The sequence below is a fragment of the Ipomoea nil genome, unplaced genomic scaffold (assembly GCF_001879475.1).
Source record: "Ipomoea nil cultivar Tokyo-kokei standard unplaced genomic scaffold, Asagao_1.1 scaffold1576, whole genome shotgun sequence".
Lineage (NCBI taxonomy): Eukaryota > Viridiplantae > Streptophyta > Magnoliopsida > Solanales > Convolvulaceae > Ipomoea > Ipomoea nil.
The window spans coordinates 4,734,706-4,762,593 of NW_017618004.1; the positions used below are offsets into that span (position 1 = coordinate 4,734,706).

The 27,888-nt window shown below is 39.4% G+C and overlaps 2 protein-coding genes and 1 pseudogene across 2 annotated transcripts; all 3 read right to left on the bottom strand.

Moving 5' to 3' along the window:
* Positions 1-2,131: 2,131 nt before the first annotated feature.
* LOC109190349 (beta-galactosidase 15-like) lies at positions 2,132-8,453 on the bottom strand. Its single transcript, XM_019340814.1, has 11 exons — positions 8,273-8,453; positions 5,449-5,615; positions 5,127-5,335; positions 4,954-5,023; positions 4,569-4,805; positions 4,391-4,479; positions 4,194-4,299; positions 3,901-4,107; positions 3,460-3,815; positions 2,939-3,383; positions 2,132-2,860 (listed from the first exon to the last, which is right to left on the bottom strand). Exons 1-11 carry the CDS (start codon positions 8,451-8,453, stop codon positions 2,261-2,263), a joined length of 2,667 nt encoding a protein of 888 aa, XP_019196359.1. The 3' UTR covers positions 2,132-2,260.
* A 5,759-nt stretch (positions 8,454-14,212) lies between these two features.
* LOC109190350 lies at positions 14,213-17,610 on the bottom strand (annotated as a pseudogene).
* A 6,348-nt stretch (positions 17,611-23,958) lies between these two features.
* Positions 23,959-27,421, bottom strand: LOC109190274 (beta-galactosidase 15-like). Its single transcript, XM_019340749.1, has 10 exons — positions 27,253-27,421; positions 26,931-27,139; positions 26,759-26,828; positions 26,368-26,604; positions 26,181-26,269; positions 25,993-26,098; positions 25,715-25,921; positions 25,269-25,627; positions 24,751-25,195; positions 23,959-24,681 (listed from the first exon to the last, which is right to left on the bottom strand). Exons 1-10 carry the CDS (start codon positions 27,415-27,417, stop codon positions 24,082-24,084), a joined length of 2,487 nt encoding a protein of 828 aa, XP_019196294.1. The 5' UTR covers positions 27,418-27,421; the 3' UTR covers positions 23,959-24,081.
* Positions 27,422-27,888: the final 467 nt, after the last annotated feature.

The window sequence follows — 27,888 nt, forward strand, 5'->3', positions numbered from 1 at the left end:
CATTTAAAAAAAAAAACAAAAACAAAACCTTCTCCGGTGAGAAGGCGAGGGGTCTAGTTATATATATATATATATATATATATATATATATATATATATATAATTAATTTGGTTATTAAATAAAAATAAATAATTTATTTATTTAAGAGAATTCCATTTATGGTCCTACTGTTACAGGGGTCATTCCAATTTTAGTCCACCATAATTTGTTTTGTCACATTGCGACCACTGTTATTATAAGTATTCCACTTTTAGTCCACTGTTAGAATTTCCGTCAAGAGGCCGTGAAATTCAGGGACAACTTGGTCTTTTTAGGTTTGTCTCATTCGCTCGTTGAGTGTTGACCGTGTTCGGGAAGACTCCCCTAACTGCATTTTCAAACTCCACAAATGTCATGCCATTTTTCTTTTAGATCACACGCTGCCGTTTATGTCTCTCCGCCGTCGCAGTTCTACCACTTTCACCATCATCTGCCAGAAACCTTTGTTTTCCTCTCTTCAACTCCCAAATTTGGGTTATTTTCATTGTCCTTTTCGCAATTGAAATGCCTTCTAAAGATTCAAAGGCGTTGAAGAAGGCTCCTGATAGTAAAGCTACAACGAAGAAAGAAGTGGCCGCTGATGATTTTGAAGAACCTAAATCCAAAAATACGGCTAATAAAATTGAAAAGGTTTGTTTTATGTCGTAAATGGTTCATTCATTTAGGTTTCAAAATAATTGTATGATTTGTGTGTTTTTGTGTTTGTGTATTGGAGGCGGAAGAGGAGTGATGTGGAAGGCGAAGTGATGGTTGGATCACTGAATGCAGAGACCATTCTGATGCGATTCTCTTCATGTAGAAAGGTGCTGATGAGGAACAGAGCGATGATAGGCATAGAGCAGGTTTGCTTCGCAAGGTGGTCACCAGACTAGAGTCGTGGTGTGATTCGCCGTTTGTGCTGGTATAGATACAAATTCATAATCTGCCAATTCATTTGTTTAATTTTCATTCACTAAGTCAAATTTGTGAGCCGATTGGGGAATTGATTGCGATGGATGTGGCGACTGAGATGAAATCGAGGCCTAGTGTAGCGAAGGTGCGGGTTCGTGGATGATGTTCGTGGATTTCTGGCGGAGAGGAGAGGAATTCTGGCGGCGGTGTTCGTGGACTTCTGGCGGAGAAGAGAGGAATTCTAGCGGCGGTGTTCGTGGATGATGTTTAGACGTATCTCACCGTTCTATGGTGTTCGTGGAGCTGCCACGATGTTGAAGGGGAAATCTGCGTGCACTTCTTTCAACTTTGCAATATGTGCGTTTGATTGCTAATCAGAATTTCTCCATATTTTATCTAGGAAATTTACCACCTGCTGAAAAAGATGAATGAATCTAAGATGAGGAATAGCTTGTCAGCATCGAAATTCATTTTTGGTTGTCGGGGTCGAAAAAGCTTAGATGAGGAGTATAACATGAAAAGACCAAAATATCCCTAGATTACACAACCATGAGATGAAAATGTTATGGTGGACTAAAAGTGAAACACTTATAATAACAGTGGTCGTAATGTGGCAAAACAAATTATGGTGGACTAAAATTGAAATGACCCCTATCACAGTAGGACCAAAAATAAAATTAACTCTTTATTTAATGTTTGACTACATTTAAGGTGATATACTTTTCTATTTGCACCACCTATAAAGCTATTACTCCTATTAAATGAGTGATGTAAATAACAAATAGGATGGTGTAAATAGAATCACCCATAGAAAACTATTTGAAATAATCATGGGTTTTGATTTCAAGTCCTCTATTTTTGCAACATATGTCTCTGAGGTACAAAAGAAGAGGAAGGGATGTTCACTTGAAAGTTTGCAACATTACGCCAAATGTCACCACCCCAGCCCTGTTTACTATGAGCATATCCACCTTACCTAGGTACAAAAGAAGAGGAAGGGATGTTCATTTGAAAGTTTGTAACATTACGCCAAATGTCATCGCCCCAACCCCCTTTACTATGGGCATATCCAACTTACCTAAGAAGACGTGTGAATAATAGATAAACCTATTTGACTTCTACCTTTTCTTTTTCTGTTTTTTTTTTTTTTTTTTTTTTTGGGAAGTTGAAAAATTGTATTCAGTAATAATAATGCTCAGAAATCAGTCTTTATTAATTAAAGCTAACCAAATGCCAAAATATCAATTTACCCTAGATAGCAAGCTAGCAACTAAACTAGCCCTATTTAGAACTGCCACTAAAAGAAAACTATAAGAGCTACATAATTTTCTAGCAAACAGCTTCCACCACCAACTTCTTGCTCTTCTTCCCATCACAATTTGACTTGCCGAACACATCCTCAGTGGCAGTCAGCGAGCAGGACTCCTTCCCCTCGCATGCAGTTTTGAGAATGGTTAGAGCATCCTTAGCGCCACCACAACTGCCCTTCTTGAATGATCCACACAGCCCTTGTGTCTGGCCAAAATGGGCATATTTAATGGCAGAAATGGGGCGGCCATGGCATGATATCTCCATCACCTTCTTCTCATAGGCATTTGCACAAACACTCCCAACCCTCACTGTTTGGAAGCTCACATTGGCGGGGGTGCCTCCGATCTCCTCAAAAAGGATGAGTTCATTGTCGCCCTTGTTGAGGAAGGATCGCGGGACATGGTACCATCTCTGTGATGGTTTGCCACAATTGAAGACGCATTTTTTGTTGTCGTATGATCCTCTGTAATCACAAGGGTCCGAGGAGCAACCTTCCTCGGCTAAAAAACTCGGCCAGTAACGGCCTAAGTTGTTGCCATTCACCCATGCAAACCCCTTGCCTAAACCAACCAAGTCCACCACAACTGGATCTTTTCCCTGTGGAGCCTTGAAAGTAGTCTAAAACACCCAAAACAGATAGTTAAAATCTAAGCAGATTTAAGATCAGATAACAATCTGTGTATATATAATGTATACCTTGTACCAAGTCATACTAGAATTGACAGGGAGCTTATCAGATTGCCACTGAGAAGCAAAGCGAGATTGATTGCTGAACAGTTTGTGGGCTTCGCCATGGAGTCCAATCTTGTACGACCATTTGTGGGAAGATACATCTTTAGAGATGGTCTCGTCGCCTTTTCTTCCAAGGATCTCAACTGGACCACCGGACAATCCAGTTCCAGCCATGTCGAAGAATGAACCATAGTTCTGAAGACCAACAGCAGCACTCAAAATCGAGATTTGATTCTTTCCATGTCTGAATTTCACTTTGGTCTCGAAGACAGACTTGGGAATCCCATAAGTGGTCCAGTTGGAGCCAATGAAGTCCCCATTCACATAAAGGTGCAATGGATGGCCAGTGTTGTTAATCCTGATGCTCATATTCTTGCTCCAGATGGGATCATCCTTGTCTAGGTTCACACTACCATGTTTCAACAAAGTTCAGCAAAAACTTATAGTTTTCAGAACCCCCAAGAAAAAAGGAATTAGTATTATACCTTGTCATGTACCACAGGTAATCACTGACATCATTAGTGATCTTCTGGTCAAAAATTTGATGTGCAGAGAAATCTCCCTTGCCAAGGACGACAGTGTCATCAATCTTCTCAGGCCTCCAGGACCATTTCAGTGAAGAAGCCTTCTTCTCAGCCGTGTTCGAGTCTTTCACCATGACATTAGTCTGGGTATTGACTTTAGCAGTGTTAAAAGCTTCTTTCTTGCAATCAGGCAGAATGCTTACAGACCAAGCAGGAACATCATAGTCAACTCCTTTGTAGTTGATGGTGGCATTAGATGTCTCATTTGCATTGCTAAAGAAGCAAGTTGATGTGTCATTCAATGCATAAACCGTGATCTGAAAATGGGAAGATAAAATTTTACATAAAGGAGGTTGAACCATTCAAGATAAAAAGAAAAAGTGTATTATTGAGTCATATTACTTGAACAGAATTGTCCAATTCAGTGGTGGTAATGTTTCCAGTGGTGAGAGTCTTCTCTATGGAGTGTAACACATCATGGAGTTGCTTCAAATGACCATACTTTGGTTGCTTCACATTGCCATATTCATCGATTGGAGCATCATAGTCGTAGGTTGTGGTGATATACGGACCACCAGCAGTGCGACCAAAATTCGTTCCACCATGATACTAGAAATGAATACTCAAAGTCATAAGCGAAAACAGATGATCAATACTAAAGAAACTAAGTATGAGGAGAACACAATTATTCAAACCATGTAGTAGTTCTGGAAAGTTCCTCCTGTCTGGAAAAACCTTGCCACTGCAAATGCAACGTCCTCTGCAGTTCTGTATGGGTCTTTGCCTCCCCAGTTCTTGAACCTTCAATCCAAGATTTAGTTGAGTCATTATATTCCCACTATTTTCAAATTAAAATTATAAAAATTGTGATATTTTCAATTCACTTAATTACCATCCAGTCCAATTCTCAGTCCACATCTTTGGAGTAGTAGGGTTCCTGGGCTTATATTGGTGACAATACCAACCATTGCAGGTTTCAAGCTGTCACCATTTAATTTGCAGATTTAATCAATCAATATGATAATGAATAAATAAATGTTAAAACAAAAATCTGTGTATATAATATATACCATTGGTTCAGGGGCATCCTTTTGCTGGCACATGATCCATGGAACTCCAATGTGAAGAGAGTCAGCAAAGTTTGCACACCAATCAAGATACGCTTTTCCAGCAGCTCCATAAGGTTCATACACATTGCCATACTCATTCTCAATCTGTGCCAGAATGATAGGCCCTCCTTGTGAAGCAAATAGCTTCTCCTTTTTCACCTTGTCAACAATCAAGGTTGTGAAGTTTTGCATCGCGTTCTGAAAAATTAACACCAAATAATCGGTCAATCAATTCTATCATATATCCAGCATAACTAGACATTCATATACAATTGTGTCAGGTAATATCGACACTCCCTCTAATTGTAGGGAGAGAGAGAGAGAGAGAGAGAGTACTGTAATTTACCATATACACTTCATTGGCGGTACGGAGCTCATTAACGCCGGGCAAATTGTGCAACCACACCGGAAATCCTCTGTTCGTCAATACAGGAAAAGATAAAATAAGGAAATGATTTGAGATTGATGAAAACAGTGGATTTTGTTATGTAATGTAAGTATTTAACAGCAAATGATTACCCGTAATTCCACTCGGCACAAACATATGGACCAATGCGGAGAACAGCGTACATTCCGGCATCGCCGACGTTTTTGATAAACCTAATGAGATCGTGGTTGCCGGAAAAATCATACTGACCGCGAATCGGCTCGTGAGCGTTCCAGAAAACGTACGTCTCAATCGCATCCAGACCGCCTGCCTTGGCTTTCTTCATCAAATCCGGCCACATCTGCAAGGTGAAACGCAGTAAGTATTCGCCTTACTCAAAGTTTGTTATAACAGAAAATGTACTATTATGCTGCTAAACAGGGCATGCATGCTCGAATAACAATCTATAGATACCTCGGCGGTGCTTCGGGGATAATGAATAGCGCCGGAGAGGAGAACTCTGGGAACGCCATTGATGGTTATGGCTCTTCCATCGTGATTAACCTCAACTGAAAAAGTTAAGCTGAATGCGCTAAAAAACAACAGGGAGATAAATGCAGCCAGGGTAGAATAAGCCATGACTGTGAAATATTGATACTGAAAAAGATGAGTGAATGAAATACTTAGTGTCAGTCTCAGGTATATATAGGAGGTAACAGTAGACAGTAGAAAACTGTATCGGGAAATTTCAAATTCAGTGATTAACGGATAGATCCTATTTTACTTATTCTCCAAATATATTTAGTGCTTCAATTTTTCTTTCTAGAAATTTTATTATATCAATATAACTTTAATTCTTGGGCGACTTTAACACTGAAGAAATAAAAATATTAAACTCAATTAAAATTTTGTTTAATATATGATATTTTAAAAATATTATTATCTTTGTTCTTTATAATTTTTGTTAAATTTTGATATTTATTTATTATATAAAATAGAAAATTAACAACATTCTTTCTGATATTTTTATTTTTCATCTTCAATTGTGGTACATTGTCAATATTTTTCTTAATAGAGTTTAGCCTGCAATTTTAGATTAGTTATGCTTTTACATAATTTTGATTAAAACATATATTATATATATGTATATACACATATTACATATATATAATTAGACGGGATGACGAGAGGCAACTGCCTTATTGTGGTGTATTTTTTTATACATATATATTGACCAGTTGAGATCGTTGGAAGAAAGGTCGCCAGCCATGCAAGAAAGGAATGAAGCAGTTTCCGCCACTCGAAACTTTACTTTGTGATAAGAAGAATACCTCCTCTAAACTTTACTTTGTGAATAAAGGAATACCTCCAAAAATTAGGTTATCTGACATCCCAGACCAACTTTTTAGAGAATTGTCTCAAAGGCCATATATACCCCTTCCAGCGGCTGGAACTCATGGTCTTTTATTTTCTCGGCCGGTATGGAGCAATCAATTGCATTAGATACTGAGCACTTACCCTATCTATCATGTGACATGGGTACTAGGTAGGTTCAAGAATTGCAATTACTGACCGCCCCACCCGAGCTCAAACTTGATCTCCTATTTGAGAGAGTCACTTCATGCCACTGAGTTATATCTAATACATAATCATATAAATGACATGATATTTTTCCAATCTTTTTTATCCCACAAAATATTTCAGTTGCCCTTATATATTTGTTATTCTCTGTACTAATGTTTTTTATCCATCCAAAAATTACCCAAGTGGCTCAATTGCCACCATAAATATGATAAAAGCCTCTAAAAGATTACAAAATATAAGAAAGTTTACAAATTTCATTAGGATGTTATTAAATTGTCAATTTTTTTTAAGTGTCAAATATGCCTTAAGTTGATTAAATAGTATAATTAAGTCCCTAACCAAAAAAAAAAATAAAATTAAATCAATAAAAATTGCAAATAAGTCCTAATTTGACCTATTTAACGGATTATCACTAATTTGATTATTAATAAGTTTGCACGTGTGCTTTTGTCAATGTGGTAAATGACTTGATATAAATAACAAAATTAAAAATGAAAAGTAAATAAACAAATAAAATGTCAGACAAAGACTAGTGATCCCCATCTAATTAGGGTTGTTTTGAGAAATCTAATTAGACTTATTAATGAACTGAACATGAACAAACATGGATTGTTCGTGTTCGTTTATTAAGATTTTTAAAGTGTTCGTGTTCGTTTGTTAAGATTTTAAAGAATAATGTTCGTATTTGTTTGTTAAGCGTTCATTAGTTTTCGTTAATGTTCGCAGATGAGTTCATTAACATTAATGAAAATGTTCATGAACACACAAATTGTTTGTTCACATTACAAGACAAAAACATGAAAACTTAAAACACAAGAGATTTAGATTTTGCATTCGGCATCCCAATAAAATTAATAAAGTAGTATAATTTTATAATCTTAAAATTAAAAGAATATACATGTATTAAAATATAAAAGTGATATAACCCAATAAGGTTGCTCAAGTGACAAATGAGCTCTGGGAGAGAAATTCTGGAATGACTTGGGTTCGATTTCTACAAGTGTTGACAATTCTCTTTGGGCCAGCTCCTAGGCGCACAGGAACAACATATCTAATTATTGCCACATGAAAATCACTTTCAAGCTCATCATGCTTGAAGAATTACTGCCAATGAATTATCAACTTTTAATCGTTACACTAAATGTCATACCCGTCTTGTATGTAAAAAGTAAAAAACCCCAACTGAACACCTTACTCTAATTATTTGGTGGCCGGTTGCCAGACTCATTGGATTTCAATCAGTCGTCAATGATTCCATATAGTCTACAATGCTCTTTTGAGCCCATAAATGCTTCAAATTCACCTTAGCTAATTAGCTTGTAGTCACAAGGTAGAATATACGCACAGTGTATACCATGTCAATAATGTTATATTATTTGGCTTTATAATATGTTATTAATTGTGTGGTCCTAGATAGGTGGTTTAGTAGAACCTAATAGTTAGGAGAGGTTTACGTCTTCTAAACCTCTTTTATTATTGTAATTGTTATCTGTTGAATTGAATGCTGAATCACTATTCTAATCTGGTATCAGTTAGTCTTACGTTCGATCCTCCTTCTTTCTCTCCCTCACCCCAAAAATGTCGACGAACTCGTCGGAAAGAACAATCACCACCTCCGTCCCAAGTCCGGCCACCACGGCACATCATTTTGTGTCGATTAAGCTCACGTCCCGGAATTTTTTATTCTGGCGTACGCAATTGATTCAATTCTTACGGGGCCAAGAACTACTCGGGTTTGTCACCGGCGAAACCCCCTGCCCGTCGCCAACCATCGCAAGCCCACCGGCAGAATCGTCCGCTTCCGGTGCAGCCACCTCCGCTAGTGTGCCGAATCTTGAGTTCCATACGTGGGTAAGGCAAGATGCGTCCATTCTATCGCTCTTGGTTTCCTCCATGGCCGACGAGGTGCTTCACCTTGCCGTCGGACGCAACACGTCAAAAGAAGTTTGGGATTCAATCACTGCTGCACTAGGATCCAGCTCGAGAGCACGTTGCCTAAATCTACTTGGGCAGTTTCAATCATTAAGGCAAGGCAATCTTTCCCCGGCAGACTACATCGGCCAAGCCCAGCTAATTGTAGAAGCTCTCTCGCTTGCCGGTCGTCCTCTTTCGTTGGACGAGCAAAATCTCTGGGTATTCCGAGGTTTACGGCCAGAGTTCAGAAGCATGGCGGCCTCCCTGACGGTTTCCGGCAATCCGGTTACGCTACCTCAGCTCGCTGATTTTCTGCAAGCGCAAGAATTTATCGCGGCGGATGACCTTGCACCTGGTCTCAGTGGTGGCGGATCTCCTGCAGCACTGTACGTTGCGCAGGGCAGCAACCAGTCAGGGGGTGGCGCTGGAGGGCGTCGCGGAAACTCCGGTGGTGGGCGCGGCAATCGTGGCCAGTGGCGCGGTGGACGTGGAGGCCGTGGCGGTGGCGGACAGGTGAGATGTCATATATGCAGGGCTCATGGGCACTCTGCTCTTAATTGTAACAAGCGTTACAATCCGCAACCAGTGCCCCAGGCGAATTTGACAGTGGCCGGTGATGACGTGCAGTCCTCCACTGGATCGTGGTTCCCGGACACCGGGCTTCTGCACATGCCACACCAGATGCATCAATGCTCTCACAATCGGCGGAGTACAATGGCGGGGATGTGCTACGAGTCGGTAATGGCACAGGTTTACTTATTTCACGTGTTGGGTCCGCGTCCATTTCCTCTATGTCTAAACCATTAAAAATGTCAAATGTGTTACATGTGCCAAATTTGTCCGTTCCGTTATTGTCCGTTCAAAGATTTACTAACGAAAATGATGTTTTCTTTGAATTTCATAAACACTGTTTCATTGTGAAGGATTCGACCACACAGGCAATCCTACTTAAAGGACCCACCTCGGGCGGACTATACAGGCTCTCACTGTCACAGTCCCACTTCGCGTTTCTTAGTTCCCGTACCACTCCAGTGATGTGGCATCGTTGGTTGGGCCATCCTCACAGTCAAGTTCTTAATAAAGTGTTGCAAGCTTGTCCAGTTGTTCGCAATAAAACCGGGTCGTTGGGGTCGTGCACTGCTTGTCACATGGGGAAGGCATCACGGTTTCCTTTAGATAGAATAGAACATTCTAACCAAAATGTACTCAATTTAGTGTATACGGACATATGGGGTCCAGCTCCAGTAGTTTCGAATAGTGGCTTTAAATATTTCGTTCTATTTGTAGATGACTGTACTCGATTTTGCTGGTTTTATCCCTGACGGGTAAAATCAGATATTTATAAAGTATTTGAGTCGTATCGAGTCATGGTAGAACGCCAATTCACGCGTTCTATCAAATCCATTCAGTCCGACTTGGGCGAGGAGTATCAAAAACTACACAAAACGTTCGAATCTCTTGGCATTAACCACAGGCAATCATGCGCATACACGCATGAGCAAAATGGTAAAGTAGAGCATCGGAATAGACACGTTGTCGAAATCGGTCTGGCTCTACTTGCCGAGGGGTCTGTACCCATGGAATATTGGGACTATGCCTTCGAGACAGCCGCGTGTCTTATAAATTATCTCCCCTCATCTGCCTTAAATTTTGAGAGTCCATATTACCGGTTACACAAAGTGTCTCCACCATACACGTTTCTAAGAGTCTTCGGGTGTCGGTGTTACCCGTATCTTCGTCCTTATAACAGGCACAAGATCGAGTATTGCTCGACACCATGTGTCTTCCTGGGTTACCATCCTTCCTATAGGGGTTATAGATGTCTGGACTTAACAAATGGAAAAGTATATATCTGTCGTCATGTTCGATTTGACGAGTCTAACTTTCCTTTTACAGACTCAACACTGACAGATAAAGTGGATCCTAATGCACCATCCGTACCGTGGGCGGCCGGGCCCATAGTAACACAACCGTCACTAGCGCTACCCACAGCTGTGGCACCACCCTCACCGGAACCCTTGGACATAGCTCCATTAGCCATTGAAGGTCCCTCCAGGACAGCACCGGCTAAAACGCGTAAACCTCGGCGCCAACAGGCCCAAGGTCATGAGCATGTGATGAGACTGCGTCACATGACTCGAGGCACAAATGAAGAATTTCATGCATTGACTACAACGACAGATCCAACATGTTATTCACAAGCTGTTGGTCATCCCCAATGGCGGGATGCTATGGACCAAGAATTTAATGCCTTATTACATAATGGCACTTGGCAGCTAGTACCTCCTAAAGCTGACATGAATATCATAGGGTGTAAGTGGGTGTTCCGCACCAAACGCACGGCAGACAGCTCAGTGGAGCGCTATAAAGCCCGCCTGGTGGCCAAGGGCTTCAACCAGGTGGCCGGCGAAGACTTTTTCGATACCTTCAGTCCTGTAGTCAAGCCAACCACGGTGCGACTGTTGTTATCTCTAGCAGTGTCCAATGGTTGGACTCTTCGGCAATTAGATGTGCACAATGCTTTTCTCAATGGCCATTTAGCCGAGACTGTGTACATGAAGCAACCGCCAGGGTACGAGGATTCCTCACACCCCGACTACGTGTGTCATCTACAGCGCTCACTTTATGGTCTCAAACAAGCACCTCGGGCTTGGTTCAAGAGACTGCATGACTTCTTAATCTCTGCAGGTTTTCACCCATCAAAAACAAACGTGTCTCTTTTTCACTATGCAGCCGGAGAGTCTCGGGTCTTTTTACTTGTCTACGTTGACGATATCATCATGATGGGGAATGATACGCCTCTACTTGATGTCATGCTTCGCCGTCTTTCCGCTGCCTTTAAAATTAGGGATCTCGGGGCTCCGGGATTCTTTCTTGGCATTGAAACTCTGTCTCTTGATGGTGGTTATCTTCTATCTCAAAAGCGTTACATGGTCGATATCTTGAATCGAGCTGGTATGTCAGACTGTAAGCCACTTACTACACCAGCTGCGGTTTCTCATGCCGTCAGTCCCACGAGTCAGCCGTATGACAACCCCACTCAGTACCGGCGTATTGTTGGTGCGCTACAGTATCTCACTATCACTCGTCCGGACTTAGCATATGCTGTCAACTGGCTCTGTCAGTTTATGCATGCACCTACAGACAGTCACTGGGCCCTAGTGAAGCGTGTTTTGCGGTACGTAAAGGGGACTCTTCACTATGGGTTACGGCTCTCCCCGTCTTCCTCCTCGGCCATTCATGTTTTTTCGGACTCCGATTGGGCAGGGTGTCCACTTGACAGGAAAAGCACCAGTGGATATGCAGTGTTTCTAGGTGGCAATCTTATCTCTTGGCTCTCTCGGAAACAGCGCACGGTAGCCCGCTCGTCAACTGAGGCTGAGTACAAGGCCTTAGCCGATGTCTCGGCAGAGGTCACCTGGGTTGTCTCTCTTCTACGGGAACTTGGGTTGCATTCTGGCCAGCCGCCGACTCTGTGGTGTGATAATCTCGGCGCTACCTATCTCTGTGCCAATCCGGTTTTTCACGCCAGGACCAAGCATGTCGAAATTGACTTTCATTTTGTACGCGATAAAGTAGCGTATGGGGAATTTGTCGTCAATTTTGTGTCCACTAAAGACTAGCTCGCAGATATCTTCACCAAAACACTACCTGGACCACGGTTTTCAGCTCTGCGCACCAAGCTTAATGTAGTTGCTCACCCACCTTAAGCTTGAGGGGGTGTGTCAATAATGTTATATTATTTGGCTTTATAATATCTTATTAATTGTGTGGTCCTAGATAGGTGGTTTAGTAGAACCTAATAGTTAGGAGAGGTTTACGTCTTCTAAACCTCTTTTATTATTGTAATTGTTATCTGTTGAATTGAATGCTGAATCACTATTCTAATCTACCACAAACTGCAATGAGAATAGCACTATAAACCAATATGAACAGTGATTAGTGAAAAGAAGTATGAGAATAGCACTATAAACCAATATGAACACAACATTTTGAATCAATCCAGTCTGCAACGCAGACACACATACAATAAACGCAGTAGAAAAGCTTAAATAAGAGGGTATTTTCAGTAGAAACGCAGACACACATACAATAAATCCAGTCTGCAAAGTTGATGGGACTCTAAGAAAACTACCTGCAGTCTTGGCAAAAGAGACTGTGACGGCATCATTGTTGACATATTTGAAATCTGTTAAAAGCAGACACAATTTTCCAATAGTGAGATGCGAAAAAGTACTGGGCACCAAAAAATATACGATGTACGCATGCATGAGAATCAAATTTTAGGAAACTTAACGAGTTAATACCATCTGAGGTCCTCCAAGTATAGTGGTTTTGCCATGTTTAGTCCTAAACTTTCAAATTGACCATATGTGGTCCTTCGACTTTCAAATCTAACCATTTCTGGTCCAAGTTAACCACCCATGGTCCTTCAACTATTAAATTTTAACCAACCATGGTCCTTTCAAGAGGATCGCGGCTGGTTAAATTTCAAAAGTTGAAGGACCATGAGTGGTTAACTTGGACCACGAATGGTTAAATTTAAAAGTCAAATGACCACAGATAGTCAATTTGAAAGTTTAGGACTAAACGTGGCAAGACCACTATATTCGGAGGACTTCATTTGGCATTAACTCAAACTTAACTAGCAAAACATGAAAAATATTAGGCAATACAGAAATATATGGCAAAAAAATATTATGCATCTCAACCTCAAATCAATAATACCCTATTTGGCAAAACTGGAAACCTAACTAGCAATACAGAAAACAAATAATCAAGTACAATATTAAATCAACGGAAAAAGGATAAATAAGCCCTTAAACTAGTTACAATAGAGCAATTGAACCCATGAACTAAAAAAATTAGGGGGAAAAAACCCTTCAATTAGACCCTCAAACTTGCCAAAAAAAGAAATGCAATTGGGATTTTTATCAGGTGATGGTAACCTGACTTCACATATAATATGTCAATTCTAAATGATTTGGTTTTAATCAATTTTCTAATTAAAACTTGTATTCATTTTTACCATTTGTGTTGTTATATTCTGTCATCAATTCTCTATTTGAAATTTTCATGCATTCTTATTATGTGTTTCTTTTCCAGTTGGAGTAATTAATTCCATTAATTTTTTTTTTTTTGACAGAAATTTCAAAAGAAATGTAGTCATTATATATATATAATTTAATCTTATCATTCCTTTTTTTCTTGCTAGCCATGAGAGTGCTATACTGCTATCGCCCTCTCCTCCCTGGATTGGTGACGCTTCCTTGTTTCCTTGTCAGATCTTCAGTAACTACAGCTACGCTGATGACACAACAATGAAACAGTTTCTTCACTGCAACAGGCTGCCATTGTGAAAATTCTTCATGGTGGTCAATTATATGGCAGCAAGCTGAATTTTTCATCAGGGAGAAGAAGCAACTACCAATGTTGCTGTCTTCAACCCTCATCATTGCCCGGTCTAGATCTGGTCCCCAGTAATGGTGGTCACTGGTCCTATGACTCTTTAGATCTGGGAGTAACAATGGCTCGCTCAATTTGGACATTTATGGTGGTTGTTTACATTTTCTTACATTTTTTTTTTTAATTTTATAATGGATCAATGGTCCCTCTTTTTGTTGTAAGCTTTATGCTTGTTTCTATTAATTATTAAAGCTAACCAAATACCAAAATATCAATTTATCCTAGATAGCTAGGCAGCTAGCAACTAAACTAGCCCTATTTAAAACTGCCACTAAACGAAAACTATGAGATCAGAACTACATAATTTTTTAGCAAACAGCTTCCACCACCAACTTCTTGCCCTTCCCATCACAATTTGTCTTCCCAAACACATCCTCACTAGCAGTCACCGAGCAGGACTCCTTCCCCTCGCATGCATTTTTCAGAATGGTTAGAGCGTCCTTAGCACCACCACAACTGCCCTTCTTGAATGATCCACACAGACCTTGAGTCTCGCCAAAATGGGCATATTTAATGGCAGAAATGGGGCGGCCATGGCATGATATCTCCATCACCTTCTTCTCATAAGCATTTGCACAAACACTCCCAACCCTCACTGTTTGGAAGCTCACATTGGTGAGGTTGCCTCCGATCTCCTCAAAAAGGATGAGTTCATTGTCGCCCTTGTTAAGGAAGGATCGCGGGACATGGTACCATCTCTGTGTTGGTTTGCCACAATTGAAGACGCATTTGTTGTTGGTGTATGATCCTCTGTAATCACAAGGGTCCGAGGAGCAACCTTCATCGGCTAAAAAGCTTGGCCAGTAACGGCCTAAGTTGTTGCCATTCACCCACGCAAACCCCTTGCCTAAACCAACCAAGTCCACCACAACTGGATCTTTTCCCTGTGGAGCCTTGAAAGTGGTCTAAACACCCAAAACACAGATAGTTAAAACCTAAGCAGATTTAAGATAAGATCAGATGACAATCTGTGTATATATAATGTACATATATATATTTACCTTGTACCAAGTCATCCTAGAATTGACAGGGAGCTTATCAGATTGCCACTGAGAAGCAAAGCGAGATTGATTGCTGAACAGTTTGTGGGCTTCGCCATGGAGTCCAATCTTGTACGACCATTTGTGTGAAGATACGTCTTTAGAGATGGTCTCGTCGCCTTTTCTTCCAACGATCTCAACTGGGCCACCGGACAATCCAGTTCCAGCCATGTCGAAGAATGAACCATAGTTCTGAAGACCAACAGCAGCACTCAAAATCGAGATTTGATTCTTTCCATGTCTGAATTTCACTTTGGTCTCGAAGACAGACTTGGGAATCCCATAAGTGGTCCAGTTGGAGCCAATGAAGTCCCCATTCACATAAAGGTGCAATGGATGGCCAGTGTTGTTAATCCTGATGCTCATATTCTTGCTCCAGATGGGATCATCCTTGTCTAGGTTCACACTGCCATGTTTCAACAAAGTTCAGCAAAAATTTATAGTTTTCAGAACCAAGAAATGGGGATTAATATTATACCTTGTCATGTACCACAGGTAATCACTGACATCATTAGTGATCTTCTGGTCAAAAATTTGATTTGCAGAGAAATCTCCCTTGCCAAGAACGACAGTGTCATCAATCTTCTCAGGCCTCCAGGACCATTTCAGTGAAGAAGTCTTCTGCTCAGCCGTGTTCGAGTCTTTCACCATGACATTAGTCTGGGTATTGACTTTAGCAGTGTTAAAAGCTTCTTTCTTGCAATCAGGTAGAATGCTTACAGACCAAGCAGGAACATCATAGTCAACTCCTTTGTAGTTGATGGTGCCATTAGATGTCTCATTTGCATTGCTAAAGAAGCAAGTTGATGTGCCATTCAAAGCATAAACCGTGATCTGAAAATGGGAAGAAAATTTTACATAAAAGGAGGAGGTTGAACCATTGAAGATCAATAGAAAAAGTGTATTATTGAGCCATATTACCTGAAGAGAATTGTCCAATTCAGTGGTGGTAATGTTTCCAGTGGTGAGAGTCTTCTCAATGGAGTGCAACACATCATGAAGTTGCTTCAAATGACCATACTTTGGTTGCTTCACATTGCCATATTCATCGATTGGAGCATCATAGTCATAGGTCGTGGTGATATACGGACCACCAGCAACCAAAATTTGTTCCACCATGATACTAGAAATGTATAATCAAAGTCATAAGCAAAAACCCATGATTAATACTAAAGAAACTAAGTATGAGGAGAACACAATTATTCAAACCATGTAGTAGTTCTGGAAAGTTCCTCCTGTCTGGAAAAACCTTGCCACTGCAAATGCAACATCCTCTGCAGTTCTGTATGGGTCTTTGCCTCCCCAGTTCTTGAACCTTCAATCCAAGATTTAGTTGAATCATTATATTCCCACTATTTTCAAATTAAAGTTATTCATATTTTCAATTCACTTAATTACCATCCAGTCCAATTCTCAGTCCACATCTTTGGGGTAGTAGGGTTCCTGGGCTTATATTGGTGACAATACCAACCATTGCAGGTTTCAAGCTGTCACCATTTAATTTGCAGATTCAATCATTCAATCAATCAATATGATAATCAATAAATGAATGTTAAAAACTAAAATCTGTATATATAATATATACCATTGGTTCAGGGGCATCCTTTTGCTGGCACATGATCCATGGAACTCCAATGTGAAGAGAGTCAGCAAAGTTTGCACACCAATCAAGATATGCTTTTCCAGCAGCTCCATAAGGTTCATACACATTGCCATACTCATTCTCAATCTGTGCCAGAATGATAGGCCCTCCTTGTGAAGCAAATAGCTTCTCCTTTTTCACCTTGTCAACAATCAATGTTGTGAAGTTTTTCATCGCGTTCTGAAAAATTAACACCAAATAATCAGTCATCAATTCTATCGGTATCGATATCAACATTTCCAGCATAACTAGACATTCATATACGATTGTGTCAGGTAGTATCGACACTCTAATTGTAGAGAGAGAGAGAGAGAAAGATTACTGTAATTTACCATATACACTTCATTGGCGGTACGGAGCTCATTAACGCCGGGCAAATTGTGCAACCATACCGGAAATCCTCTGTTCGTCAATAGAAGAAAGAGAAAATCAGGAAATGATTTGAGATCGATGAAAACAGTGGATTTTGTTATGTAATGTAAGTATTTAACAGCAAATGATTACCCGTAATTCCACTCGGCACAAACATACGGACCAATGCGGAGAACAGCGTACATTCCGGCATCGCCAACGTTTTTGATAAACCTAATGAGATCGTGGTTGCCGGAAAAATCATACTGACCGCGAACAGGTTCGTGAGCGTTCCAGAAAACGTACGTCTCAATCGCATCCAGACCGCCTGCCTTGGCTTTCTTCATCAAATCCGGCCACATCTGCAAGGTGAAACGCAGTAAGTATTCGCCTTACTCGAAGTTTGTTATAACAGAAAATGTACCATTCTCTGCTAAACAGGGCATGCGTGCACGAATAATAATGTATAGATACCTCGGCGGTGCTTCGGGGATAATGAATAGCCCCGGAGAGGAGAACTCTGGGAACGCCATTGATGGTTATGGCTCTTCCATCGTGATTAACCTCAACTGAAGAAGTTAAGCTGAAAGCGCTAAAAAACAACAGGGAGATAAATGCAGTCAGAGTAGAACCCGCCATGGCTGTGAAATATTGATACTGAAAAAGATGAGTGAATGAAATACTTAGTGTCAGTCTCTCAGGTATATATAGGAGGTATAGATCAGTAAAAAACTCTGAAGTTTCAAATTCAGTGATTAACGGATTGGTTGTTAGATACTGACAGGGACGGAGCCAAAGGCGCAGGTGGCAGCTGTCCCCTCAACCCACGTCCACCTCATATATAATTTTTGGAGAAAATAACATTTTTTTTCCTTAATTATATACTTATAGCACTTTTTATCCTTGAATTATTCAAGTGGCTATTTTTCTCCTTGAAATGTTAAATGGAAAATTTTACCCTTAAAATAAATATTTTATTTATTTATTTTCTTCATCAAATTATCGCAACGATTCGGTTCAAACCGAACAAACACTATAGCAACTAAACTGAAATATTCCAATTACATTTTAGAATTGAAACCTGATATTTAAAATTTATTAAAATCACGAACCGGAACGACCGGTTCATGTTCCGGACTGAAAAAAATAAAATATATTTATTGTTGAATTTAGACTATTTAAAATAAAGACGGTTCAAAATCGCGAACCGGATCCGGAACTGCAAGTTCACGGTTCAGGATCCAATTTTTTCGATTCATAATTTTAATAAACTGAAATTCAAATATTGGGTTCTAGATCTGAATCATAACGGGAAACTTTCAATTCGATTGTTATAGTGTCCGGTTTAGTTCGAATCGAACTGTAATCATCCCAACTTATAAGCAATAATTTGTTGGAGACGAAAAATAAATAAAATGTTTACTTTAAGGATAGAAATGTCAATTTAATATATCAGGGAGAGAAACCACCAATTTTTAAAATAATTGAGGGGACTAATGTTCTTACATGAATAACTCAGGGGGAAAATGTGCTATAATCACATAATTCAGAGGGAAAAATTGTCGTTTTCCCTAATTTTTATATGTATATATGTATATATATAGTACATATGTTAGTATTAGTAAAATAAAACTATTGAATGTTTTCAAGAGTTGATTTAGATGAGTTGGTTGAGCACATATTGAGTTATGATTAAGGATAAGGGTTTGAATCTTGGCATTAATGTAGTTTTTTATTGGCATATATATATATAACATTCTTTTATATTAATAATGAGATCTGTTTTTTTTTTTTAATTATCTCATTTGTTTTAATGTTTCGTCTTTATTTTTTTTAATTATCTCATTTGTTTTAATGTTTCGTCTTTATTTTTTTTAATTATCTCTTTTGTTTTAATGTTTCGCCTTTACTGAAAAAAATTTCTGGATCTGTCCCTACTTATTCCCCCCCCCCCCCCCCCCCTCCCCCCTCAACCGAATTTCTGGCTCCATCCCTGGATATTGATAAATATTGATAGCAGATTAATGTTCATTCCTTGGCACCTTTAACTGTTCATTCCCGGCTTTAATCAATTTATAATTTTCATGTTAATTTTATTTTATCGTTAATGAGAAGGCAAGTAGAAAATCAAAAGCAATTCAAGAGAAATGAGCAATATAATAAAGATACATATGTTTAATTAAAGTATCGATCAAAATATTTTATACAACCACGACGATAAAACTCAAACAAAAATAATAAATGTGAGACACGTAGAAAATCATAAGCAGTTAAAGAGAAATGAGAGCAGAAAATGACAACAACTTACACAAGGAGAAAACGAAAACAAACCGGAGAGAAATGAAACTTATACAATAGTCTGCTATGTATAAGAAAATGTGGGAGATAAATTAGCCCACGAATTAGCTAACAACTCCCCTCAAATGCATGTTCAGAACAGAAACCAATAATGAAGGCAAAATAAGTTTTCCAAAGGACAATTGAAGTAACTAGGAAACCACCCGCTTGGGATTAGCTCAATGGTTCAGTGGGCAATATTTGGGAGAAGAGACCAAGGTTCAAACCTCGACGGTGATAGTGTGGGAATTATGTCCAAAGTGGACAAATGCTCTATCGGGTCGGGTTGTGGGGTACCTCTTAGAGTTGGGGAAGCACCTTTATAGGGCATTTTCATCCATACTTTCTTTTTCTTTTCCATTTTGTTGGAGAATCATCCAACAACAAATTAAAATTCCTTGATGGCAAAAGTCTTGGATACTTTCCTAGACTTTCTTTTTTCGAAGCTAGCCTGGGGCCGGGAATCCTTTATTTATTTGGCAGTATTCTTGAAGCACAACCTGTTTCAAAAAGTGGGTATAGATGAGGGTGGGGGATGACACTTCTATAAGGGTGTGGTATGAACCTTGGCTGCCTAACATTGATGAAGACATTTTCATTGAGGAGGACGTGACTCGGATTATGAAACTTTCAATTGCAGAATTCAAGCTAACAAAATTATTTGGATGGGGGAGGAAAGAGGTCACTATACTATTCGTAGCTGCTACAGGATGTTACAAGGGGATCTACTGGTTATGACGGCTCTAGTATGCTTAACGATAAGGCTCTTGGTCAGATGATTATGATTTGCTCGAAGATTTGGAAAGCTAAGAACGAGAAGATCTGGAATCACAAGGTCCTACCCAGGCTATACTCGAAGAAGCTACTACCTTCCTCCATGATTGTTTTAATTTTGGGGAATAACAATCCATCCCAAATAACAGTCAGTAGAATGTTGGAGTAAACCCCTGACGGATGAAGCTTAACGTGGATGCCACGCTTGATATCAACAACAAAGAAATGGGAATTGGCTATGTCATTGCAGCAAAGGAGACTCCGTGGTCTGGCCTTTATAATCCTAGGGTGGTATAAGCAATATGAATTCGATAAGCTTTAAAGTGGCTAAAGGAACTAAATTTGGGTCTAAGAGGATTCAAAATCATACTCCTTTTTTTTTTTTTTAAGGGAAATCATACTCCTTTAAGAATTTAAACGATTTGCGAATAAGATCGCCATTCACTAAAGAAGCTTGTATCAAGAAAAAAAACACAATTGGTTTTGCTCTAAATAGAAAAATTAGAAAAGTTACTGACCAAGAGCCACACTCTAGAGCCACACAATATATTTTTTAAAAAAATATTTCTAACTTTTTTTTTTTTTAATTTTTCAAAGCAAGTTGAAGTTTGGTTCTAGAATTGACGAGCAAGGTTTGAAGCTTCATTTGAAATAGGAAAATATTATTTTTACTTTAAACTTTTTACTCTTTCAAAAATTTAATGCTGATATATTTATTGAGACAAGATAAAGATAACTGATGATCTTTTGCCATATTAAAAAATAAAAATGGAAGAGTACAAATAAAGAGTATATATAGTAAAGGGTGCTGCTATTTGCACCACCCTTTGGTCAAAATGAAATATAAAGTAGAGTTAATTTCAGCAATGGTCCTCCGACTATGTTGATTTTTCACAATTAGTCCCCGACTTTAAATTTGGATAATTTAGACACTTGACTTTCGAATTCTTTCCAATGTTGGTCTTTCTGTCAAATGAAGATTAAGTGGAAGTTAAATTAAAGGGTAAAGTAGTCATTTAACATGCTAAGTGTATAATTCTCCTTTTATACGCCAAATTAATCAAAATACCCAAACATCCCCATGAATTTGATGGTGACTACCGTGGGAGCAATGGCTGCCGTAGCCAAAGTAGCTTACTACTGTGCAGAGCATTTTGAAGTGTTTAATAGAGAAACAAAAGGTGGGTGTTTAATAGAGAAACAAAAGGTGAAGCAGAAACAAGATCAGTGGAGGTGGCGGAGAACCAATATGCTGATGTTGGGTAAACTACTAAACTCTATCGTTTGTTGTCTTGCAAAATTGCAGATTTATTACAAGTTTATATTTTTGGCTTAGTTTGAGCAGCCACCAGAGAAGATTTGGTGCTTCAACTTTGTGATTTTACAAAGCTTGAGTTTGTAAGTTTATTGTGAACATAGATATCATCAATCTAATGATCCATTCTGCTAAAGGACAAAAAAAAAAAAAAACCAAATTTAATTTCTTTTTCGGATATCATTAACACTTGGATATGAAGGGACAATCTCTGGGGGGCTGTTTCCTTTGCCATTTTCATAATCATCATCATCATCTTATTCTTCTTCTTCTTCATCTTTACCTTTCTTCTTCTTCTGTCCTTTCTTCTTCTTCCCCACCGACGCCTTGTTTTTTGCTGCCGCCGCGGCCTTGGACGAATTGGAGGACAAAATAGGCGGCTCTACGTACTCCGGCACAGGAATCAAATCCACCGGAATGTCATCAATTGTGCCGCCGTTCTGATCAATCATGGCCTTCACCTTCTCCCGCCGCCATGAAATTATTCTTCTCCACCTCCAGAACTCTCATGGCATCTCTGAGAGCCAAATCAAGGCCCCCGGAATGTTAGTTGTGTCGCCGTTCTGATCAATCATGGCCTTCACCCTCTCCGCAATCTTTGCCGCCATGAAATTATTCTTCTCCATCTCCAGAACTCTCCTGACATCTCTGAGTGCCAAATCAAGGCCCCTGGAATGTCACTGCGCCGCCGTTCTGATTAATCGTGGCCTTCACCCTCTCCGCAATCTCCGCCGCCATAAAATGATTCTTCTCCATCTCCAAAACTCTCCTGACATCTCTGAGAGCCAAATCAAGGTGGCTGAGAGCCTTATAACACCTGGCCCTCTTCAAAAGCAGCTTGGTGTACTTGGGATTAATCTCCAGAACCAAATTGCACTCATAAACCGCCTTGGTGTACTTGGGATTAAGCAGGAGCACAATCCCTTCATATTCAACCAGACCATGGTGCCCAGGGCAAGTGGAGAAGAAAGCAATTACAGGAAATGACTATTTTAGCCTCTTCACTAACCTCTAACCAACGGATAGTTAACGGAAGGACCAATGCTGTAACAAATCTTATAGTCAAGGGTCTATTTCGTCCAAATTTAAAGACAAGGACCAATTTTGGAAAATCACAATAGTCAGAAGACCATTTCTGGAATTAATTCTATAAAGTACATTGAAATTTTAAAAAGGTAAAAATTTTCAATAATTACATATGTGGTGTAAATAGCCAAGTAGATGGTCAAATTGTTATTTGCACCACCTTAATCAAACATCATTTATTATGTGTGAGTAATAATTTTTTAATTCAAAATTTAATTAATTAAAACATTTAAAAAAACAAAAAAAAACAGAACCTTCTCTGGTGACATGCCTATGGCCTTCTCACCGGAGAAGGCAACTTTTAAAAAAAAACAGAACCTTCTCTGGTGACATGCCTATGGCCTTCTCACCGGAGAAGGCAACTGGGTTGCCCTCCAGTGAGAAGGCAGCCCCTCGCCTTCTCCGCCGGAGAAGCCAAGGAGTCTAGTTTTTTTTTTTTTTTTTTTTTAAATTAATAATTTGGTTATTAAATAAAAATAAATAATTTATTTATTTAATGTTTGACTACATTTAAGGTGGTACACTTTTCCATTTGCACCACCTATAAAGCTATTACTCTTCTTCTCCCAAAAAAAAGCTATTACTCTTATTAAATAGGTGATATAAATAGCAAATAGGGTGGTGTAAATAGAATTACCCATAGTAAAACTATTTGAAATAATCATGGGTTTTGATTTCAAGTCCTAGATTTTTGCAACATATGTCTCTGAGGTACAAAAGAAGAGGAAGGGATGTTCACTTGAAAGTTTGCAACATTACGCCAAATGTCACCGCCCCAACCCCCTTTACTATGAGGATATCCAACTTACCTGGGAAGACCGTGTAAATAGTAGATAAACGAGTAAATACCCAAAATGGCCCCTTGACTATAGCTAAATTCACAAATTGGTCCTCAACTTTCAATTTCAACCAATTAAGTCCTTAACTTTGTAATTTTAACACAATTTGGTCCTCTGTCTATTTGACCGTTTATTTACTGTGATTTTTGAGGATATATATGTAATTTCATGATCCATCATCGGTTTTTTAAGGTTTCGGTTGCATTTCCAGACCGCACTGTTACATTCGAATCAACTGCCGAAAGCAATCTACCAAATCCGGTCGCCTTTCTTCATCCTCTCTTTGGATTCAATGTAGTTAAGTTCGTACCAGAGCGAAGAAGACGACGTGTTTCCGAACCGGTGCAACGTCATCCTGGAGGCCTCCACGTCCTCCGACGAGAGCTGAAGGTTCTTCTGGAGATCGTCGATCACAGTCAACAAACGATCAAATAGATAAAAGACCAAATCGTGTCAAAATTGCAAAATTAAGAACTTAATGGGTCAATTTGTAAATTTAGCTATAGTCGAGAGACCATTTTGGATATTTACTCCAGATAAACCTATTTAACTTCTGCCTTCTTTTTCTGCTTTTTTTTTTTTTTTGGAAGTTGAGAAATTGTATTCTGCAATAATAATGCTCAGAAATCACTCTTTATTAATTATTAAAGCTAACCAAATGCCAAATTATCAATTTACCCTAGATAGCTAGGCAGCTAGCAACTAAACTAGCCCTATCTAAAACTGCCACTAAACGAAAACTATGAGAACTACAATTTTCTAGCAAACAGCTTCCACCACCAACTTCTTGCTCTTCTTCCCATCACAATTTGTCTTGCCGAAGACACCCTCAGTGGCAGTCAGCGAGCAGGATTCCTTCCCCTCGCATGCAGTTTTCAGAATGGTTAGAGCGTCCTTAGCGCCACCACAACTGCCCTTCGCCAATGATCCACACACCCCTTGTGTCTCGCCAAAATGGGCATATTTAATGGCAGAAATGGGGCGGCCATGGCATGATATCTCCATCACCTTCTTCTCATAAGCATTTGCACAAACACTACCCACCCTCACTGTTTGGAAGCTCACTTTAGTGAGGTTGCCTCCGATCTCCTCAAAAAGGATGAGTTCATTGTCGCCCTTGTTAAGGAAGGATCGCGGGATGTGGTACCATCTCTGTGTTGGTTTGCCACAATTTGAGACGCATTTGTTGTTGGTGTATGATCCTCTGTAATCACAAGGGTCCGAGGAGCAACCTTCCTCGGCTATAAAGCTCGGCCAGTAACGGCCTAAGTTGTTGCCATTCACCCACGCAAACCCCTTGCCTAAACCAACCAAGTCCACCACAACTGGATCTTTTCCCTTTGGAGCCTTGAAAGTGGTCTAAACACCCAAAACAGATAGTTAAAATCTATGCAGATTTAAGACCAGATCAATGTATATATATATTACCTTGTACCAAGTCATCCTAGAATTGACAGGGAGCTTATCAGATTGCCACTGAGAAGCAAAGCGAGATTGATTGCTGAACAGTTTGTGGGCTTCGCCATGGAGTCCAATCTTGTACGACCATTTGTGGGAAGATACGTCTTTAGAGATGGTCTCATCGCCTTTTCTTCCGACGATCTCAACTGGGCCACCGGACAATCCAGTTCCAGCCATGTCGAAGAATGAACCATAGTTTTGAAGACCAACAGCAGCACTCAAAATCGAGATTTGATTCTTTCCATGTCTGAATTTCACTTTGGTCTCGAAGACAGACTTGGGAATCCCATAAGTGGTCCAATTGGAGCCAATGAAGTCCCCATTCACATAAAGGTGCAATGGATGGCCAGTGTTGTTAATCCTGATGCTCATATTATTGCTCCAGATGGGATCATCCTTGTCTAGGTTCACACTGCCATGTTTCAACAAAGTTTCAGCAAAAATTTATAGTTTTCAGAACCAAGAAATGGGGATTAATATTATACCTTGTCATGTACCACAGGTAATCACTGACATCATTAGTGATCTTCTGGTCAAAAATTTGATTTGCAGCGAAATCTCCCTTGCCAAGGACGACAGTGTCATCAATCTTCTCAGGCCTCCATGACCATTTCAGTGAAGAAGTCTTCTGCTCAGCCGTGTTCGAGTCATCTTTCACCATGACATTAGTCTGGGTATTGACTTTAGCAGTGTTAAAAGCTTCTTTCTTGCAATCAGGCAGAATGCTTACAGACCAAGCAGGAACATCATAGTCAACTCCTTTGTAGTTGATGGTGCCATTAGATGTCTCATTTGCATTGCTAAAGAAGCAAGTTGATGTGCCATTCAAAGCATAAACTGTGATCTGAAAATGGGAAGAAAATTTTACATAAAAGGAGGAGGTTGAATCATTCAAGATCAATAGAAAAAGTGTATTATTGAGCCATATTACCTGAAGAGAATTGTCCAATTCAGTGGTGGTAATGTTTCCAGTGGTGAGAGTCTTCTCAATGGAGTGCAACACATCATGAAGTTGCTTCAAATGACCATACTTTGGTTGCTTCACATTGCCATATTCATCGATTGGAGCATCATAGTCATAGGTCGTGGTGATATACGGACCACCAGCAGTGCGACCAAAATTTGTTCCACCATGATACTAGAAATGTATAATCAAAGTCATAAGCAAAAACCTTAACTAAAGAAACTAAGTATGAGGAGAACACAAACCATGTAGTAGTTCTGGAAAGTTCCTCCTGTCTGGAAAAACCTTGCCACTGCAAATGCAACATCCTCTGCAGTTCTGTATGGGTCTTTGCCTCCCCAGTTCTTGAACCTTCAATCCAGATTTAGTTGAATCATTATATTCCCACTATTTTCAAATTAAAGTTATTCATATTTTCAATTCACTTAATTACCATCCAGTCCAATTCTCAGTCCACATCTTTGGGGTAGTAGGGTTCCTGGGCTTATATTGGTGACAATACCAACCATTGCAGGTTTCAAGCTGTCACCATTTAATTTGCAGATTCAATCATTCAATCAATCAATATGATAATCAATAAATGAATGTTAAAAACTAAAATCTGTATATATAATATATACCATTGGTTCAGGGGCATCCTTTTGCTGGCACATGATCCATGGAACTCCAATGTGAAGAGAGTCAGCAAAGTTTGCACACCAATCAAGATATGCTTTTCCAGCAGCTCCATAAGGTTCATACACATTGCCATACTCATTCTCAATCTGTGCCAGAATGATAGGCCCTCCTTGTGAAGCAAATAGCTTCTCCTTTTTCACCTTGTCAACAATCAATGTTGTGAAGTTTTTCATCGCGTTCTGAAAAATTAACACCAAATAATCAGTCATCAATTCTATCGGTATCGATATCAACATTTCCAGCATAACTAGACATTCATATACGATTGTGTCAGGTAGTATCGACACTCTAATTGTAGAGAGAGAGAGAGAGAGAAAGATTACTGTAATTTACCATATACACTTCATTGGCGGTACGGAGCTCATTAACGCCGGGAAAATTGTGCAACCATACCGGAAATCCTCTGTTCGTCAATAGAAGAAAGAGAAAATCAGGAAATGATTTGAGATCGATGAAAACAGTGGATTTTGTTATGTAATGTAAGTATTTAACAGCAAATGATTACCCGTAATTCCACTCGGCACAAACATATGGACCAATGCGGAGAACAGCGTACATTCCGGCATCGCCGACTGTTTTGATAAACCTAATGAGATCGTGGTTGCCGGAAAAATCATACTGACCGCGAACCGGTTCGTGAGCGTTCCAGAAAACGTACGTCTCAATCGCATCCAGACCGCCTGCCTTGGCTTTCTTCATCAAATCCGGCCACATCTGCAAGGTGAAACGCAGTAAGTATTCGCCTTACTCAAAGTTTGTTATAACAGAAAATGTACTATTGTGCTGCTAAACAGGGCATGCATGCTCGAATAACAATCTATAGATACCTCGGCGGTGCTTCGGGGATAATGAATAGCGCCGGAGAGGAGAACTCTGGGAACGCCATTGATGGTTATGGCTCTTCCATCGTGATTAACCTCAACTGAAGACGTTAAGCTGAAAGCGGTAAAAAACAACAGGGAGATAAATGCAGCTAGGGTAGAATACGCCATGACTGTGAAAAATTGATTGATACTGAAAAAGATGAGTGAATGAAATACTTAGTGTCAGTCTCAGGTATATATAGGAGGTATAGATCAGTAAAAAACTCTGAAGTTTCTAATTCAGTGATTAACGGATTGGTTGTTAAGATACTATAAATATTCGTGGATAATAATATTTTATGTCATAAACATCAATCCATCCCTCCATCCCTAGTAATAATAGAAAAAAAAAAAAAGGAATGAAATTTACAATAAATAAAATGCATAATATATAAAGAAATGAGTAAATGTCCACATGTTTAATTCTTATCTTTTACAATTGTTGTTTTAGTATTAATTTTTCATCCACGATTATTATTTTAGTATCAAAATTCATAACGTCAATCACCCTTTCATTTAAGACATGCTGAAATCTAAAAATTGTTAAGATCATTTTCATCACTTTTCAACTTAAATTTCAATTTAAGCATGAATAAAGTG

Bases quoted from the DNA above. Each gene is read 5' to 3' on its own strand.
- LOC109190349 (XM_019340814.1), bottom strand. From the start codon at position 8,453: ATGGAGGAAACCAAGAGCGATAGAATGGACGCATCTTGCCTTACCCAC. The intron at 5,336-5,448 runs GTATCTATAGAT...TTCACCTTGCAG, and splicing joins ATCCCCGAAGCACCGCCGAG to ATGTGGCCGGATTTGATGAA. The intron at 3,384-3,459 runs GTATAATACTAA...GAAACATGGTAG, and splicing joins TACCTGTGGTACATGACAAG to TGTGAACCTAGACAAGGATG.
- LOC109190274 (XM_019340749.1), bottom strand. From the start codon at position 27,417: ATGGCGTATTCTACCCTAGCTGCATTTATCTCCCTGTTGTTTTTTACC. The intron at 25,922-25,992 runs GTTTGTGTTCTC...ATACATTTCTAG, and splicing joins CTTTCCAGAACTACTACATG to TATCATGGTGGAACAAATTT. The intron at 24,682-24,750 runs GTAATATATATA...TTGGGTGTTTAG, and splicing joins CTAGGATGACTTGGTACAAG to ACCACTTTCAAGGCTCCAAA.